Source organism: Genypterus blacodes, unplaced genomic scaffold (assembly GCF_046128005.1).
Source record: "Genypterus blacodes isolate CSIRO-AG114 ecotype Tasmania unplaced genomic scaffold, CSIRO-AGI_Gbla_v1 ptg000488l_1, whole genome shotgun sequence".
In the NCBI taxonomy this organism is placed as follows: Eukaryota; Metazoa; Chordata; class Actinopteri; order Ophidiiformes; family Ophidiidae; genus Genypterus; species Genypterus blacodes.
In genome coordinates, this window is record NW_027467247.1 from 20,944 (window position 1) to 39,751 (window position 18,808).

An 18,808-nucleotide genomic window follows, 5' to 3' on the forward strand; every position below is an offset into this window, starting at 1 on the left:
GAGACTACTACTTCAGGAGCCTGGGTGAGGACGAGCAATGTTATTTGTTTCTTTCATTGTTTTTACGAGATAATGAGACAATTATCTCCTTATCTTGGGAACACACAAGATCATTTCATCAAGATCTCTGCAAGACGACACAAATGACTGGCAGCCATTACAACCGCAGCTAATCACTACTGCAACGACAACTATCTTTCATCAAGGGACACAGAGCAGGAAGGTATGGATGGAGGACTGACGTAGGATGGAATGCGTACGTGTCTAAGAAGACATTTTATCCTAATCTCCGTGAATCTATTCCATGTGGTGGTCGACTCCAGCGATGAACTTAACTGTGATGTCAGGAATCCCAACATCAACTGTACGTAGATCTCGGGTCTTGAAAATAGGCGTGACCTTAGAATCGACAATGTAAATGAAGAGTTAAATGCGGTCTGAAGATGTTCTGAGCCCAACATGGTGTTTCAGAGCCTAGATCATCGCTGTGTCGCACTAACGCTGCAAATATTGTTGAGATTTTTGTCAAAGGATCAGCAGGTTTTTTGTGATGAAAAACCAAATTGAACAGCGGTACAAAGACGTACACACTCGGAGCCGCACTCCTCTCCGACACTCACACTTCATTCCCAGAAACATATCTCCTGTCACACACACGCCTCGTTCCCTCTCAACCCTGCCGTGATGGAGATTAATAGCAGCGTTTAGAGCCTGCTGAGCTCCACCTGACAAGGCTCGGGGCCCCCGGGGCAGCTCCAGTCTGTGCCTGGGAACGATAGGCTGTCCTGGGGCAAGATCCATCACCGAAACCTCCGACAGGCCGGATCTCTGGAGCCGGCCTCTGCAGCTGGACCACCGACGCCGCGCCATCCGTCCAGGATGACAAGCACGGCGAGTGAATCCAACTGGAGCAGATTCAATGGCTGCTGGACGGAGGAGCGCTAGGGCCAGGAGGATGTTTGATGGCTCTATGGACGGCAAGAGGGCAGGACGGGTGTGCTGACGCTTTCACACACACAATTGCATGTGTCTTTGAGGACGGCAAAACACCTACAGATTACAGATACAGGTACGGTGTTTGGTGGTTTGTTAAGAAGAGAAGGCTGAAACTGTGAAACTGTTTTCACATTTTGTTAGCTAACACTGGGTGCTCATCGGAAGGCGGCGTACCAGATGGTAAAGTGGTACATACAAGTTCAGTGCGTTCAAGCGCTTCAAGGAAGAAGCAGCAAAAACACAGAATTCTAAAAGCTGCAGTAGAGCCTAATGCTGCTTTGGAAATACATTGAGTTAGTTTCAGGCACCAGAGCCTCTTTTTCTCCCTGTTGAAATGTAAAATGACCACTTTAAATTAGGACCCGATCGGCCTTTTGTCTGCAATTTTTAAAGTATTGGGCCAATGGCCGATAGTTACTTCAATCAACCCTGTTATCAGCAGTTGGGGTAACAAACATGACGTCACTCCCAACCTGCCGACGGACATTTCGCTCCTTTGATCCACGAATGTTCCAGTGTTTCTTTGTGCTGCTTTGTTACAAAGAGCCTTCAAAGCCGGCTGTTCACAGAATATTGACGGCTGCGGTTTGACAGCTGCTGTGACCTGTCAATCACTTCTATTACAGTATCAGCAGCAGCCCGCCCACAGAGCAGCGACTGTTTGCAGCCTCAGTGCACAGACGCAACGGTGGCAATTGCAAAACAGCTTTTTATTTTCTTACCAAGCACTCGGTAAAATGTATGGCCCTCGACACACAGGGAGAGTTTGTAATGTCCTTTATTGTCTTTATTAAGGGGCTACAGCTCTGCTAGGGCTGTGATCACCGGAAGATGCTCTGGACGAGAGGTGTGGATCTGAAATCTGAATATAATGATGGATCAAGATGCCTCCTGCTCAGTCTGCATGTGTCTTCATGTTAAACTGAGCTCACTCTGGAAATGAGCATCTAACACAAAATAGTGTTTGCTTCATGAGAGTCTGTGTCAGTCGAGCGCATTTGCAATGACAACAAGCTGCTGCTTCTTCTTCTTCTTCTAAAAGATCATTTTCATTATCAGAAATTCCTCATTTTGTGTGTAAATCAAACCTTTCCTCATAAAGTTAAAGGCATCCTGTGAAGTTTTCCAAATCATCAAACCTGACATTTTTCTCTGTGGTATGGAAAGGCTCCAGCAGGAAGGCTGAGCAGGTAGCATGGCTAGAGAATGGATGGATGGATGGATGATGTAACTTATCTAATGAACTCCAGACCCTATATGATACTGATGATGTTTCTGTCAACGAAGCTGATTATCCTGTGTTCCAAACATTTGTTCATGTTACCAAATCTGTTTGTCTGTCAACATAACCATATATTTGTCAGTCTGTGCCAGGTCTTTCTTAGATAAACAGTTCTTCCACAGTTTATGCCAGACGTCTTTGGCACTTAATAAACAAATGAGTCAGAACAAACTCGTCCTGTTAGACCTTTCACTGCTTTGCAACGGGTCAGAGTGACGGAGATGAGTCCAGCGGGGACGATGCGCCTCTTTACATGCGCGCGTGTGTGTGTGTGTGTGTGTGTGTGTGTGTGTGTGTGTGTGTGTGTGCAGCATCAACATCTGAAAAAAGGACTCTACACTTTCAAAATATTGCTACCGATGACAGAGATCTGATTCTTCACGTACAAACGTGATCTGACAGCGCAGACATCGGTCCGCTCACGATGCCTCATGTGAGCGTTTGAACCTTGCGTTGACCCCTTGAACGTGGAGGCATGACTATGGCTGTCTGCATCACTATGGAGCTCCTTCTGGCAGTCAGCATCACGTATAATGCATGTTTGCAAATATAAACAGGAGCTTCCACTGATAATCTTCCTCATATTGTTACACTAAGCTGCCATTTAAGAGCAAATGTGTAGGTTGTAAAATAATAAAATATCTGTGGTACACAAGGACTTGAGTACAAACTATTCCTTGTAATAAAGATGTGCCGATCATTCCACATCATGTTGCTGTGTGTTTTGGTAAATCACTGATTGTGGCTTTAACCAAGCGGATGGCAATTAGCATTATTAGTGTGGATCCCCATAATGCACTCTGATCCTGAGAGAGACGGGCTTCACGCGCTGGCACACACACACACACACACACACACACACACACACACACGCACACACACACACACACACACACACACACACACGCGCACACACACTCTCTCGCAACACAAAAGCTCGTACAAACTTAATCAAATCTGTGTGTCTGAAGCCTTTTACAGAGCATTTAATGTCACATGTGTGATCTTTCCGTCCTGAAGGCCAGATTAAAACGTCGCTGCCGTGACACAACAAAGTAACTGGCTTGAATCGGCGGGGCCAAACACTGCATGGCGCTGAACTAAAAACACGAGCTGTGACGTACGGCGTTAAAAGCCGGGGCAGGGGAGGTTAGATGGAACGTAGGCCTGTGTGTTAAAGATAGCACAGGATGCCTTAGGGGTGTGACAGCAAAGCATCTCTCTCTCTCTCTCTCTCTCTCTCTCTCTCTCTCTCTCTCTCTCTCTCTCTCTCTCTCTTTTACTCTTTCTTTTTCTCTCCATCTTCCTCCAGCACCTCCCCGTTCCCCTAATTTCTCTCTCTCTCTCTCTCTCTCTCTCTCTCTCTCTCTCTCCCCCTCTCTCTCCCTCTCTCTCTGCACCACGCAGCGATAAAGCAGCTGTGTCTGGATCGCTCAGATTTTCCTCTCCTCTCCTCTTTAACCATTTCAAGTCTTTGGGACCAGAATATGTTTACATGCCACCTTCAATCCTCCATTATACTCCCAACAAGGTCATGGATTCACTTTTGAATTGAAACATCCATGTGTAAGATTAACACCACAATTGGACTGAAATTGTCATGAATTGAAGAAGGCTGAGTCTAAGTCACATACCTACGTCATGTGACTGGAGTCATTCAGTAAAGCATTCGGTCGTTCCAAACCATAATCCTGAGATCCTGAGATAATACAGAGATTGGGGACTGTTTCCATATTTTTGTAATTTTCTTCTAAACTAATACAGCAAACTTCAGAGGAACAAACTCAGGCACAGTCAACCAAGTATGAACTGGGATCAAGTCAGAAAATGATGACGTTGTTGTTGTTGTTGTAGTTGTTGTTGTAGTTGTTGGTACTCCCGCCTCTTTGGGGGCCTGGTCCTGACTGTGTGAGCCTAAATGCAGCATTGGTTTCTTGAAGCTCAAGCGGTCAGAGATGCAGCCAGGGGGCGAGACCTTGACAAGGCTTTAAAGGTTTCAATAAATTGTAGGGGGAAAAAAAATCAATTCCAAAGCAAACGTGAGCGGGCGTGACATGTTCTTCTCCTCCGGCCGGGGTCAAAACGCTGGCTGAGGCAGTTTGCATAACCCGGAGCTGAACGTATAGGAGGCATGTAAACAGTCAAACGAAGGTATAATTATCTCTGCCAGACTCAACAAACAAAACAGCAGTTGTGGGAGCGATGAGGTAAGAATCAGCATCTGCACTGGCAACCAGTTTAAATAATGTGAACCAATTATGTGGAGCGTCATCCACATCTCGCTGGGAAGAGACAGAACACACCAGGGTTTTGTTAATATGCGTCTCATTTTTATCGGTTCAATTATAGGAAGCTTAAATGAAGGACGGAGTCGGGCGGTGGAATAATAACACAGAACATGGGAGGCCAAGACGGAGCGCAGGAAATGGATCTCCCCCTGCAGCACCGCGGGCTTTAGCACTAATAGGATTTGAGGTGTATTTTTCATTGGAATTTATTGTTTCGACTTAACTCTTCACAGCCACCTGCACAGTTTGTGCGGCGACAGAGTTGCTGTGTTAATGGCCGAGCCTCGGCTGAGACGTGATATCGGCACCGCTGGCAGCGCTAAATAACGTTTCTGAACTCACGCTGGTGTCGCAGCTGGAAAATCAAAAAACCCAGGCGTCGTTTAATCTGCAGACAAAACACAGGAAATGAAGGAGAGAGTTTTCTGAACGGTTCAGAGGTGGAAACTGCAGCGGATCGATCTATCTATCTATCTATCTATCTATCTATCTGTCTATCTGTCTGTCTGTCTGTCTGTCTGTCTGTCTGTCTGTCTGTCTGTCTGTCTGTCTGTCTGTCTATTCAAATCCGACCTTTGACCCTAAAACCTCTGTATGTTTTCATGGATCCCTATCCTATAGAAACTTCCGGGTGCCTTCCTGTGTCAGTCGGTGGAATCAGGCTTTTTCAACGTGAGCGTAGAACTTTGTAGGATTCAGCCGTGAGCGTGAACATACAAGGTTGTGTGACTGATCCAGAAATGCTGAAGAAAGGAAGAAGAGGTCACAGACATTAATGAAAGAGAGAGAGAGAGAGAGAGAGAGAGAGAGAGAGAGAGAGAGAGATGATGGATCAATGCAAAGAGACACAACCAGGCTTCTGACAGGTGCACACACACACACACACACACACACACACACACACACACACACACTCCCTCTCTCTGTTTTTTGGTGAACTTCACTTCATATCAGCCCACCTGGAATCCCACTTAAACACAGATACACACGTAGATGCAACTGCACTCGTGAGTCAAACCTAGAGGAGCTCTCGTTGGATCCAATCCCCTCTCACCAACCTTAAATGGGTTCACGTCTCGTTCACGTCTCAACAGTAACACCAAGTTGCACGAAAATATCTTCATAACTTTTTGAGCAATCCTGCTGACAAACAGACAAACCGACCAACACAGGCGTGAACACATCGTCCTTGGTGGAGGTACTAACCTAAAGGTCTCAGTCTGGCTCTACGCAGCAGGCGAGGACAGTTTGTGGGACGTTGTCATCACTGTGAGAAACGCCGGTAAAGGTCAAGAACCTCACAAAATCTGGACCTCAACTTAGAAGACTCCGACACACACATCTGAGCTCAAAGCCTCCGTGTGTGTTAAGATGACGGGAGAGGACCGGTGCTTTCACGTCTCGGGTTCTGGCTTTACGTGCCAAGACCGTGACGGAGCCATAACACGGAAAGGACATGTCGTGTCACGTGTGTTTCTAGCTTTCAGATTTTTCTCTTTTTAATGTCAGGTATGGCAAAAGTAACGATCTTACGCTGCGTGTGCGGCCGTACGTGCCAGCTCCTTCCTGCTCTTTACCCCTCAGACCGTGTACGCCATGTGGGGGTCCGTGGGCCCCCCCCCATCCAAACCAGCTCACAGGATGACACACAGCCGTGGAGAATGAGGCGTTCAGCGATACGAGCAGTTAAGTCGTTTGTCACAGTTTAATGTGGAGCTGCTGTGTTTTAAAATGGAAGGTAAAGCTTTTAGAAATAAGACACAAAGGAGCTGTGATGCTCCGACCAGAAAATGGTGTCACAGGTAGATGGATAGGTGTGTGTGTGTGTGTGTGTGTGAGTGTGTGTGTGTGTGTGTGTGTGTGTGTGTCTTCAGTGGTTGGAGGTCTCACCTTCCAGGCAGCAGGTCCTCCAGAGGCCCGAGTGCGTCATCACCTCCTCGTTCTTCTTGCTGGTCTCGTTCTCGTTGGTGCTCTTGATCTTGCAGACGCCACGCGAGTACAGCCAGTAGTCTGTCCCCACGGCGATGGTCATGAGGCTGAAGGCGGCGAAGGCCCCCACCGTGGTCAGCAGCATCTGAACTCCGCGGTCAAACACACCCATGTTGCCGCATTCCACGAAAGGGGGGCCCCCTTTCCTCTTGATGTACAGGAAGTAAATATTTGTGAGTTTGCGTCGCCACGCCAGCTCGGAAAGCGGGGGGTGGACGGCGTCGGGTGGACAACGGTGGCGGGGGGCGGTTGGGGGGGTGGGGGAATTCCGGGAGCTCGGGGGAAATCGTATGGTTGGTTTTGGGTGGAGCAGCCGACCAGGTGAGAAATCAAATGAGGACAAAGGTTGGGGGGACGGGTTCGGGGGGGGGGGGTTTAGCCCTACAAACGGGTCAAACTGTGAGGCAAACCTGACAGAACTCTGAGCCACAAAAGCTTCTAGTCCTCAAGTGGCATTAAGTTGCCCTGCTCTGGAAAAAAAGGTTGACCTAAAAAAAACTTCTAACAGATCCCGCCAGAGACTGGGGTTGGGATCTAGGCCTACTTTGTTCAGTTGGAAGGCCTCTAAACGTCAAACTGAGAAGATGGAGGATTTGGCTCGCCTTCCAGAGCCGTCTTAGGCTAGAATTTGCCGTTCTGAGCTGACTGAAGCAGTTACACACATTACAATCCTCGCAGCTTTGACTCAAATCTATGTGGTGCTAGCTTTCCCCCCCATATAGGCCATCACACACAGCAGAGCACTGTCCTTCTTCAGCTCGCACACTCAAACGCGCACGTTCCCAAGCTCTCACTCACTGAACTGAACTTCCACGCGCACACACCCCGCGCATATATGCCAGCACGCGCATACAAGCGGTGTGAATGGATTCAGGTTGAACGAGGATGAAGAAACATGGGGGATGTGGGGAGGGCGGGTGAGGGTGAGGGTGGTTAAGACTAAACACACAGCGGGCGGTTGGTTTCTTTAAAATGGCCACAAAAAAGGCATCCGGCTGGTGATGAGTAGCTTGATGTAACACAGTGGATCAGTTTGAGGGAAGTATGGCGTCTGGTCTCATGCATGTCTGAGGAATCAGGCTATAAGGATGTGTTCTGTGGGAAGACGGTGATGAGAGACAGGGGAAGACAGTCAGACAGGGCCCGGGAATGTGTGGGGGTGAGGGGTGGGGAGGGTGGGGGGGGGGGGGCGGGAAGAAGGACTGGATGTGCTAAAAGAAATGAAAGAAGAGATTCAAACCAGAAGAATCAAGGACTCCCCCCAAAACATCAAACATGGATACAGAATGCCAGATAATCGCCCGGTACCATGACTGCCATGACAACCAGCCATTCCTTAGGTGATGAGGAAAAATAAACCAACCAGGGACGATCAACCCCCTTCTCCAAATCAAAAAGAATCAAGCCAGGTGGAGGAGAAGAAAAAAAAAAGATAAAGTGGGGAAAATCAAAACGCCAGCCTGATTAGTTTTCCTTTTTCCTAAAATTCTGATCCCCAGTTTCCATATGTGGTCCCTAGACCCTTTTCCGGCGACACTGGGAATCTATAGGGAGACTCAGGCAGCGGTGCACCGCGGAGAGAGCAGCGTTCCCAGGCGGAGAGGCCGAGCATCGCCGGTCATGCAGCCAGCCGAGGAACGCGGGGGACGCGGAGGGATGGACGAAGCTTCCCGGGGCGTCAGAGCCGCTGGTTCCTCCAGGAGCGGAGCGATCCTACACGGCTCGGTCACGGCTGCACACACACATACACACACGCCGCCGCTCTGTCACCAAACACTAATATCAAAAATCGTTAATGCCAATGTTTTGTCTCTGTTGTTTGGGTTTCTTTAGGTTTTTTTTCTTGTTTTCCTTGCAAAGGCATTCGGGCGGAGGAATCGTGTGCGCGAAAAAATAGAAAAGAACGAAAGAGATGGAGAATTTCAGCACGTCAATCCTTGGTTTCCTCCTTTTTCTTCGCAGAGCTGAGATAGAAGTGGAGCGAGCAGGGGAGGAGAAGGAGGAGGAGGAAGAGGAAGAGGAGGAGGAAGAGGAGGGGGTGGATGATGGTTAGAAGCAGAGGATGAAAAAAATCGACACAACCAGCGAGAGAGGAGACATAGAAAGATGGGGGGGGGGGGGCAGAGAGAGAGGGAGAGAGAGGGGGGAGAGAGAGTAAGAGAGGGGGAGAGAAAGAGAGAGAGAGAGAGAGAGAGAGAGAGAGAGAGAGGGAGGGAGAGAGAGGGAGAGAGAGAGAGTTAGAGAGAGAGGGAGAGAGAGGGAGAGAGAGGGGAGGGAGAGAGAGAGGGAGGGAGAGAGAGAGAGAAAGAGAAAGAGGGACAGAGAGAAAGGGACAGAGAGAGAGAGAGAGAGAGAGAGAGAGGGAGAGAGAGAGAGGGAGGGAGAGAGAGAGAGAGAAAGAGACAGAGAGAGAGAGAGGGAGAGAGAGAGAGAGAGAGAGAGAGGGAGAGAGAGAGAAAGAGGGACAGAGAGAGAGAGAGGGAGAGAGAGAGAGAGAAAGAGAGAGAGGGAGAGGGAGAGCAAGAGCGAGAGAGAGAGAAAGATAGAGGGGGGAGGGAGATGTTCGTTTTACGCAAAAATAAGCGCACTGCAAAAATGTCCGTTTCAACAACATTAATCTAATCCTGAATTTTAATATCTCACTTTTCTTAACGTGAGAGTTGAAGGCAGAGAAAACGATGCGTTCCATCCATTTATAATTCTTGGTTCTCTGCTTGTTCGCTCCTTCCTGGAGACCCTAGAAGAGGAGGAGGAGGAGGAGGAGGAGGAGGAGGAGGACAAGGTGAAACTTTCCCTACAGTTCAGTTGCTCTAACTGACTTTGCGGACCGGAGTGTGAGTGAGAAGCCGCTTCAGCCGGACGAGGGCCCTCTAAAGCATTCCAGTCCCCTTCTGAAGTGCCCTAAAGCAAGGCAGGGTATGTCATCCCCACGGGTGTTGCTCTGTAGCTGACCTTTGACGTTTCACCTTTGTGTGTGTGTGTGTGTGTGTGTGTGTGTGTGTGTGTGTGATGGGGATCAATAAAGTGTCCTGTTGTTGTCATCAGGAGGTCGTTATTCTCCAAATGTCTAATCTGTGTTCTAATCTTCCAGTCAGGGGACAAACATGAGGCGTGAGGGCCGAGCGGCGAGTGTGAGGAACACCTGAGCAGGCAGTGGAGTGCGGGGGACGCTCCAGCAGACACGGATGGCTCAGACTGTAAAGCCCAGTGATCCGTGTGCTGTATGTCTGACTCTGTCATACGTTTCATATCGAAGAGCCTCACACACACGTAGGCCGTATTTCTCCTCCTGCCCGGGCCTTCTCATGTGGCTGCACACCGGCCGCTCATCTGGACTCATTTATCTTATTACTTTTGTCATTTTTCACTGTGAAATCATTTATTTTCTAGTCAGGAAGACAAATTTTGCCTTGTGGATATCTTGACCTTCCTTGCCAAGCCTGCCAGTGGACTGCTTTGTAAAATAAATATGATTTTCCAGGACGAAATGTTATTCTAAAACCAGTTATTGAGCTGACAGATGTCTGGATTTTCTACTTAATTTGAAGAAGAGAACAAAAGGGGCAAAAATCCAAACCAAATCAATTTCCTAAATCTTAAGAAAATGGAATTTTGAAAGAAAAACTTTGAACAAAATGTCTAAATTCAGAGTAATTATCTTTGTACTGATGAAAGTATAGAATATTTAATCATATAGACTAATTATGAAGGCAAACATGTAAAACATAAAACATAAAACAAAGATCATGGTTTTTTTAAATAGTTGATGAAAAATGTTGTCAAATTGTAGACAAATTCAATGAAAGGTAGAGTTTGCAGCCGTTGTCCACCCTGTCTCTGTATTGATCCTTCAGGTCCTTCAGTGATCAGATGTGTGCTGTTTCTACTCGAGGTGCTGAAACGGACAGCTCCATATCTGGACCCTGAACCACAGCCACTGTCTCCCTCTTGTGATAGGCGGCTTTGGAGGTCCGTGGTGCTTTCATGTACACACACACACACACACACACACGCACACACACACACACACACACACACACACACACACACACACACACACACACACACAGACAGAAGGCGCAGCAGGGTGATGTCAGAGCTGTGACTGCTGTTTTTCCATGTCAAACCTGTTGCTAGGTGTTGTTTGTTGTGGTGTCGTAGATCTTCATGTGTGTGTGTCAAACCTGGACTTACTCAGGTCATTTCAGGCAGACCGCTCTGTCCATGTAGACACAATGTACAAATTATGCTTTTTGCTATTTCCTGTCCTGTTTAATGTGTTCTGTATTCAACAACATCAGTGTGAAAACCTGATGATGATGCCTGTAGGAAACAAACCTAACCCTAACCTCATACGTCCTTAGCTGGCCTGAAAGCTCCGGTTTCATTGATGGCTTACTTCTCCAACACACTCACTAACACACTCCTTCCTCACAGCTGATTTGTCGTAAACTCTCTCAATTTTTGGGCTTTATGTTTTCTCTCCCAATCAGATTCCATCAGTAGGAGGCGCTAAAGAGACCTAATATCCTGATGTAATGAGGGTTCAAGCTAATTCTAACTTCACTCACACTATAGCTTAAAAGATACATTGTGTTTTCACTCAATGTGCACACGGATGCTGCAGCAAGGGAAAGCAAAGGTCTGTGGTTTTGAAATTAGAATGAGAAAATGGAAGTATCCCCTTTAATAAACTCAAAAGCTTCTTAACAGAGAAACTAAACTAACAATCAAAACCCTTGAAACTGATCCCGCCAGCGGCTCGTCTGTGACACTGGGGTCCATTCCCAGTCTCCGTCACGTTCCTTCCTTGGTGGGAAGCTTTGGATGCCTCTCGTCGCCATTCAATTTCTGTAAAATATAAATGATCCAGTGTGCAAAAGAGTTACAACGTGATAAGCAAGAGCGCTTAACTTCCTTCCATTATTTATAAAGTCTGGCGAGGTGTTAACGTATTGCAGCATCACCGCCTCATTTGGTGGCACAAATCACAGAGCGAGACCGAACGTGAGAGAGAGACGTGGAGAACGACAAACGGGCCGCTGAGAAGATCTCCCAAGAAGCCATAAAGTCAGTCAGTGAGAGATGGATGGAGGGAGGGAGGGAAGAGGGGAGAGAGAGAGAGAGAGAGAGAGAGAGAGAGAGAGAGAGAGAGAGAGAGAGAGAGAGAGAGAGCCTGCCATGTTGGCCGCCCTCCCTTCCTCCTCCTCTGGGGTCTAGAGGACATGTTTAACATTCTGCTCTGCTCCTCCTCCTCCTCCTCTTCCTCCTCATCCTCCTCCTCCTCCTCCTCCTCCTCCTCTCATACAGCCACAGCCTCCAGTCCCTGCTGCACTCTGCTTACTGATGGCCGGAGAGGAGAACACAAGCAGACAAAAAGCCCTTCATCACGAGCGGCGTGGCGTGGCGCCGTTCCTACTGCATTGTTACTGCATCCTGTAGTTTCACGCCGGCTCTGAGAGAGACTTGTAGCTTTCAGGCTTTAAGGCCCTCTGTATGGGGTTGTGTAGGTAACTGGAGACGGCGTCTTAGGGAAAGTATAGAAGATTCGCCCCTGCGTCCCCAAGGTTACGTCATGCCACCACCAAGGCAGGCTGTAGGGGCTGTGGCCTTCAGCACTGGTTTCTGGTTTGAATCCACATTAACCGGCTTTGATTCAGTTCAACTTCAGTCTGAGTGCCACTGCTGGAACATGTTTGTCTCTGCAGGGTTGAACATCGATCCAGTCACAGTCTCTAATGCCGAGTCTGCAGTCCAAAACTCGCCTTCACCCAGATAGGGACTCAAACCTCTGGTCCAAAGTCCCAAATTGTGATGCCGGTGCCCTTTCAGCTGGGTCAGACCTTGTTGTGTTGGAGTCCAGGGTGCGGTCCATTATTTACTAGCTTGTTGTTTTTGTTGGGGGGCAACACTTCACTTCACTTTGGCTCACCAGCAACAAACGTTATCAGGCTCTGTAGTTCGGTTGAAATTTCGGAAAGCGGTTGTTCCCTAAAGAAGTGCAAAGACGATGATGTAATACAGCAGCATTCAACCTAAATACAAACACATTCAGGACCGAGTCACTCTTTGTTAGTTTGTTACTCATTAACTTTGTTGAGAAGTGACTTCCCTTGTTTATCAGACCAACATACAGGAAACACGTGAGGCCCGTCTGAACACGTTCACTCTCTCTCTCTCTCCACCTCATGGCCTGGGGGCGAGCCAGGCCGTCCTATCTCGCCCCTCCCTCCCCCCTCTCTCTCTCTCTCTCTCAGCGTTACCTGCTGCAACCTGGCCTATTTGGAAAGTTCTTCTTCCGCTCTGCTCCAGCGCCACCAGCAAAGTCACCGCCGGAGCGAGCGGAGGAGGGCCGGGGCGGCGAGTTAGCGATGCCGAGGGGAGGAAGAGAGAGAGAGAGAGAGAGAGAGAGAGAGAGCGGGAGAGGGAGAGAGAGACAGAGAGAGAGCAGATAAAGGAGGGAGGGGAGATGAAAGCAGCTTCATGCATTCACGTGTTGGCGTTTTACGGCGAACCAGCTGTGCCATATTTCATTGGGGCAACTTCGGAACGTAATGGAAATCTTCCCGCTGCGCCAGCTTGCATAACTTGGTTCCAAGAGATTTGTCAGATTTGATGATCTGCTGCTGTGGCGGCGAAGACAGAAGCAGCTTCCCTTCGTCTTCCTCCTCATTAAAGAGGGAAAAGATTCACCACAATGTCAACTTCAGGTTTCAAATTGAATTCCGCCGTACGCAGGCCTGCCTCGCTTCTCTTCTGTACTCATGCAGACATCTGCGTGTCCACTGGGGGGTGCTGTTTCTTTGTTGTAAACCACAACGTACAGAAATCCAAGCATGAAACGCAAAGTATGAACAGCAATCGAGAGAAAAGCAACTCAGAGAAGCGTCTGTACACTCTGTTCTTTCCTTACGCTTCAAACTGACGTCAAACAGGAAGTCGGGCACGTCAACCAATCAGAATTTTCCGAAAATGATGAACCGCACGACTTAATCTAATGTTGGATGAAGTCAGTTTAGCGTAACAGAATTAGAGGATTTGTTGATTCGTTGATTTTGTGCAACGATTTTGATGAAATAAGAATCTCTAGTTTTCTCTGGTGCCGTTGGAGTGGAGGCCGGGCTCAATCTGACAGAGTTTGGAGCACTCTCAGGTCTGTGTCGGCCCGTGAGGTTGGGAACTCGTCTGGTGAGAAAGGGAACTGTTTAGCACTTCAAGGTTTCTGTGTTGAAACCTTTGCAATGGTGAAGTGAAACCTGATCTAGTAAGCGGCGCGTGGCTCCTCCCCTAAATTAACCCCGCCTGCTGTATTAGTCAAGGTCACGACTCCGTCTCCGTCCTTAAGCCAGGAGTTTAAATAAGAAGATAAGTGCAGGAAGGAGCCGGATGAAGAGAGAGGAAGAGTCGGGCTAATTGCTGTGGATTTTCAGTCCTCTGTGGGTTTGTCTCCCAGACCCTCGCCGTTACAGAGGTGAACTTCTCTCCTCTCTCATCCCCATGGGGGAACCCAGGAAATCCCACAGCGATCCACCCTCTTTAGAAGTCAGTGTTAATGGGGGCAGAGGAGAACAAAGAGAAGGACGCACAAGCTTTCCTTTCCTTTCCTTTCCTTTCCTTTCCTTTCCTTTCCTTTCCTTTCCTTTCCTTTCCTTTCTTTTCCTTTCCTTTCCTTTCCTTTCCTTTCCTTTCCTTTCCGTTCCTTTCCTTTCCTTTCCTTTCCTTTCCTTTCCTTTCCTTTCCTTTTCTTTCCTTTTCCTTTTCCATTATTCCATTGTGATTCTGTATCTTTGATTTGTCTTCAAGAACTAAAAATTTGAAAAAAATGTTGTGTGAAAAATGTGTGTGTGTGTGTGTGTGTGTGTGTGTGTGTTGTTCTGATGTGAGCACGATTCATTGTTGCAACATTTTACTTTGTCAAAAAAAAACATTTTCATTGAAATTTAGGAAGAAACAAGGTCACAAAGAGCAGCATGTGGAGCAGATCTGTGTAAGGGCTGTAGAGGGCGCTCTGCAACGTGACCTGCTGACCTCTGACCTCTCTGACATCACACAGGTTAGATTATTTATATTTCTTTGAATTATTTTTTTTTTGTTATGAGCTCTTCCAATCTTTTTTATTCGGAGCTTTGATTTTTTAATTTTTTTAATGGTTTATTTTTTGTTTTATTTCATTTTCCAGAATGAAGAAGCGTAAATAAAAGACAAACTCAATGAAAAGTACATTTCCAAAAATGAGTTTAGTAATCTTAATATAATAAGGTCATGAGTTTCCAAAGGGAAGCCTCGTATGGAGAGAGAGCAGCAGCATCGTCCCTCTGGCTCCAGATAGGATCTAAATGTTCTTTAGACATCCTGTGGTCAAGGTCCACCTTTAAACCCCCCCCCTTCTGGAAGTTGAAGGGCCAATGGAGCCTGATTAGAATGCAGAGGAGGAAGGCTCTGCTGCAAATTGAAAACATATTGATTCTCCTCATGCTCAGAGGGAGAGGGGGCAAGAGACAGGGGGAGAGGAGGGGAAAGACAGGGGGACATATAGATATATATATATATATATATAGAGAGAGAGAGAGAGAGAGAGAGAGAGAGAGAGAGAGAGATCTGGTGATGGGATAGAAGAGGTAATGCTGTTGCTCAATGCCAATAGCAACTTGTATGGATGTCTGGTCACTGTCTCTCACATGCTAACGCACACACTTACCAACATCCCATGAGTTGGGGGCCCTGTGGTAACCATGGTAACTGGGTCAGCGCAGCAGATCTGCGTGTGTATGTTCGTGTTACACATGTGCGTGCGTGCTGTCATCTCTAGCTGTGGCGGGGAGAGGCCATGGGACGCCAATGCGAGAAGACAGCGCATTACACGTACAGATGTGCTGACTGCACAGTTTCCATGGGAACAGGACCCTCATCCGCACCCCCACCCCTTCATATCGCTCCTCCTTCCATCGCTGCTCATTGCTCTTGCAAAAGCTTGACAAGCTCTGCTCATACATCTCGCTGCATCTTAATGTGTGTCTGTGCATTCCTGGTAGAGCTCTCACATCAGCCAACGCTATCTATCTTCTCCTTAGTGCATGTGTCACTGCCACTGCGTGTATGGAGTGTGTGTTGGTGTGTGTGTGTGTGTGTGTGTGTGTGTGTGTGTGTGTGTGCATGCAAAATATTAGTGCGTCTGGCATGCCTGTTTCATTCTTTAATCAAAGATGAGGGCAAAGAGGGGAGAGAGTGAGGAAGGTGGTGGATGTTATCAAGCAGAGTGTCTCTTTGTTTTATGCATACACGCACGCACGCACGCACACACACACACACACACACACACACACACACACACACACACACACACACGCACACACACACAGGAAATGCATGTAAGACAGTCATGGACATTGCTGGCACCCTGCTGGCAACTGATTTATAACTTGTGACTGTGTATGTCAAAGTTGCCCAAGAAACGAAAAAAATGTTCCTGGCTGCAGACTGTGAACACACTGCCACCGTGTGGTTTTCTGACGCCACTGCATGGTTCATATTCCAAGCGCTTGAAAATGAGTACTGTACTTTCAAATAAACAATGATACTCAGTAATAAGTTAGCTGAGAGCAAAAGGTGTATTTGGACACCCAGCGGTATTGGGTCTCATTTGTCCAGAGAGGGACAAAAATCCACAAAGGGACAAATAAGACCCAATACCCTTTTACGACACTTTCACAAACAAATCTCCGTTGCGCTTTACGGCAAAGTGCTTCTGAAGCCTCAGTCGCAGGTACTCTTCTTAAACACAAACTCCTTGCTTTGTTGTCCGCGTTATTCTGCTGACAAACTTCTTCACCCAGTTTGTCTTACAGCATTTACATTTTTAAAAGGTTCGCATTGTTTTTCTGCTTGCGAGTCACGACGACTTGAAGCTAGCTTTACTTTAGCCGTTAGCCCCGCTAGCTCACACGGGTGTGTTTAATTCGTTTGATTTGAGCGTGTTTGCGTTCACACACTCTGCTGTTTAGTTTCAGGGCTCACACGGCTGTGTTTGTTCGTGTAAAATGTAGACGGGGCACTGATGAGGGGATATTTGCTGTGTTTTCACGTCTCTCTGCGTCATTTACGTGCTTATTCTGCTAACGAGCCCGCCTTTTGGCTGTAAACATGAAAATAACGGCACGAATAATTTGATCTGATGATTTTACAGTGACAGTTAATAGTGATGTGTGAAAGGTTAACTAAAACTAATGCATATGTCACTGTGCCTTAGTTTGAGTAAGTGTGTGTGTGTGTGTGTGTGTGTGTGTGTGGGGCTTCTTCTCCATCTGTACATGGTTGTGTTGATGTTTGTCTGAAGCTCAGGCGATGCGCATCGGGCTGCCCGGTGCTGAGACACTGCAAGGCGGGTCGCTGAAAGCTTTGATTGTGGTGAGTGTGTGTGTGTGTGTGTGTGTGTGTGTGTGTGTGTGTGTGTGTGTGTGTGTTTTGTCTCTATCACTCTAAACACTCTGTTTGCTTCACTTATGATGTTTTGAGCTGGGATGATTGACACATCCCCCCCCCCCCCTCTCTCTCTCCCTCCAGCTGCTCCTGAGTGGCTTTATGTTCCAGCTGCTGAGGACTGTGGGACCTCGAGCGTTCTCTATGGCGTCTGAGACGTACACGTCTGGCACCCACTCTGCCGCCTTTGTCACCTGTCCCAACGACACGGTGGCCAAGGACTTGGCCAGGTGATGAATTGGAAACATCCTCATCAATCAGTTTAGTTGAACTTAGAGGCTCCTTCACTGTTATACACGTGGAAGCTTCACAGATGAGATCGTCGTAAGCCGAGACTGAGAGGAAACTAAAGGAAAGAAGCAGGAAATTGTATGGGATGACTTCACTCTCTATGAAGTAGCTGCAGATGTGGTTAGAGAAAGTTTCCTTCATGTGTTTAGTTCTGTCATGTGGGTGTTTGTGTCCTTGAAACCTTCTCCGGGGAGCCCCTGCTGGTTTCTAGCAGCTCTGCCTCCCTGTGAAGCTCCAACACTGACTGCTTGTCCCCTGTGTGATCGGAGGATGCAGATGTGCTTTGTGTTCATGTCTGCCATCCTTCTCTTCTGTCTCACAGGGGCATTGTGCAGAAGAAGCTGGCTGCTTGTGTCAACATTGTCCCTGCCATCACGTCCATGTGAGTGCTCAGCGTTGTTTAGTCCACTTATGGTTTCAGTTTAGTCTCTTCCTGGTGTAGAGCTCAGTCGGCTGGATCAGCAGCAGCCCGACTCGGATGGGAATGAAAGGTTTCACCTGCTTAAACCAATCCACTCCAACTATTAGAGGATTGTTGCCATTCATTTGTGTTTTGCCTGCACCACCTGCACGTCTGAGGCCGCAGTAAACGGGTCTTTGTCCTCACACAGATATGAGTGGCAGGGGAAGATTGAGGAGGACAGTGAAGTTCTGCTGGTGAGTGTTTACAAAGTCCTTGTTTTCCAGAGATGTGTGTGTGTGTGTGTGTGTGTGTGTGTGTGTGTGTGTGTGTGTGTGTGTGTGTGTGTGTGTGTGTGTGTGTGTGTGTGTGTGTGTGTGTGTGTGTGTGTGTGTGTGTGTGTGTGTGTGTGTGTGTGTGTGTGTGTGTGTGTGTGTGTGAGATAAAGCCGGTCGCGGTCTTCACTGTTTGTCTCTTTGTGTTTAGATGATTAAAACCAGAAGCTCCAAGATCCCCGCTCTCGCCGAATATGTCCGGTAATGTCTATCTGTTTTAGAGTGATAATGTGCTGTGTTGGTCGGTGACTTCATGCAGCCAAACCGTATCTGGAGCTTCATTGATGTTATTAACGACTCATCACCGCCCATCCTCTCTAGCTCCAATCACCCCTATGAGGTGGCCGAGGTCATCAGTCTGCCCATCGACCAGGGCAACCCGCCCTACCTGAAATGGATCGGCGAGGTCGTACCGGAGTAAGGATGGTCATCAAATCTGAAAATGGAGAAATTGACTTTCCTTGCCTTCCTCAGCTCCCAGCAGAGGAGCAACACGAGCAGCCAGCAGCCCAGAGTCAGCTCAGAGACATTGGTTTTACTTTGAGCCAAACTATTCAGTCAATTGCGCTCGTCAATGATGGAGCATGTTAACCACTAGAGGGCAGCCTTGGTCAGTCGCATTCAGAGACTGAAAGGCACAAAGACCCTCTGCTCTGACGTTGGTTTGTGTTTATGTGACACAAAGTCAATTCTTCTTTATTTGTTGTTTCTGACACCTCCAGTAAATTGTGAATAAACAAATCTGATGATA

The 18,808-nt window shown here is 47.7% G+C and overlaps 1 protein-coding gene across 2 annotated transcripts; it reads left to right on the top strand.

The window, feature by feature from the left end:
* The first annotated feature begins 16,208 nt into the window (after nt 1–16,208).
* LOC142990243 (protein CutA homolog) lies at nt 16,209–18,808 on the top strand. Of its 2 annotated transcripts, none has more exons than XM_076139947.1 (7): nt 16,209–16,318; nt 16,889–16,959; nt 17,116–17,261; nt 17,645–17,704; nt 17,934–17,979; nt 18,209–18,258; nt 18,379–18,808. In XM_076139947.1, exons 2-7 carry the CDS (start codon nt 16,897–16,899, stop codon nt 18,476–18,478), a joined length of 465 nt encoding a protein of 154 aa, XP_075996062.1. In that variant the 5' UTR covers nt 16,209–16,318; nt 16,889–16,896; the 3' UTR covers nt 18,479–18,808. The 2 variants fall into 2 exon arrangements, with proteins under 2 accessions (XP_075996062.1, XP_075996061.1); XM_076139946.1 differs by having other exon boundaries at nt 16,282–16,318; nt 16,894–16,959.

Coding starts and splice junctions, on each gene's coding strand:
- LOC142990243 (XM_076139947.1), top strand. CDS start 16,897: ATGCGCATCGGGCTGCCCGGTGCTGAGACACTGCAAGGCGGGTCGCTG. Junction 17,262..17,644: donor GTGGCCAAGGACTTGGCCAG/GTGATGAATTGG, acceptor TCTGTCTCACAG/GGGCATTGTGCAGAAGAAGC. Junction 17,980..18,208: donor AGGACAGTGAAGTTCTGCTG/GTGAGTGTTTAC, acceptor CTTTGTGTTTAG/ATGATTAAAACCAGAAGCTC.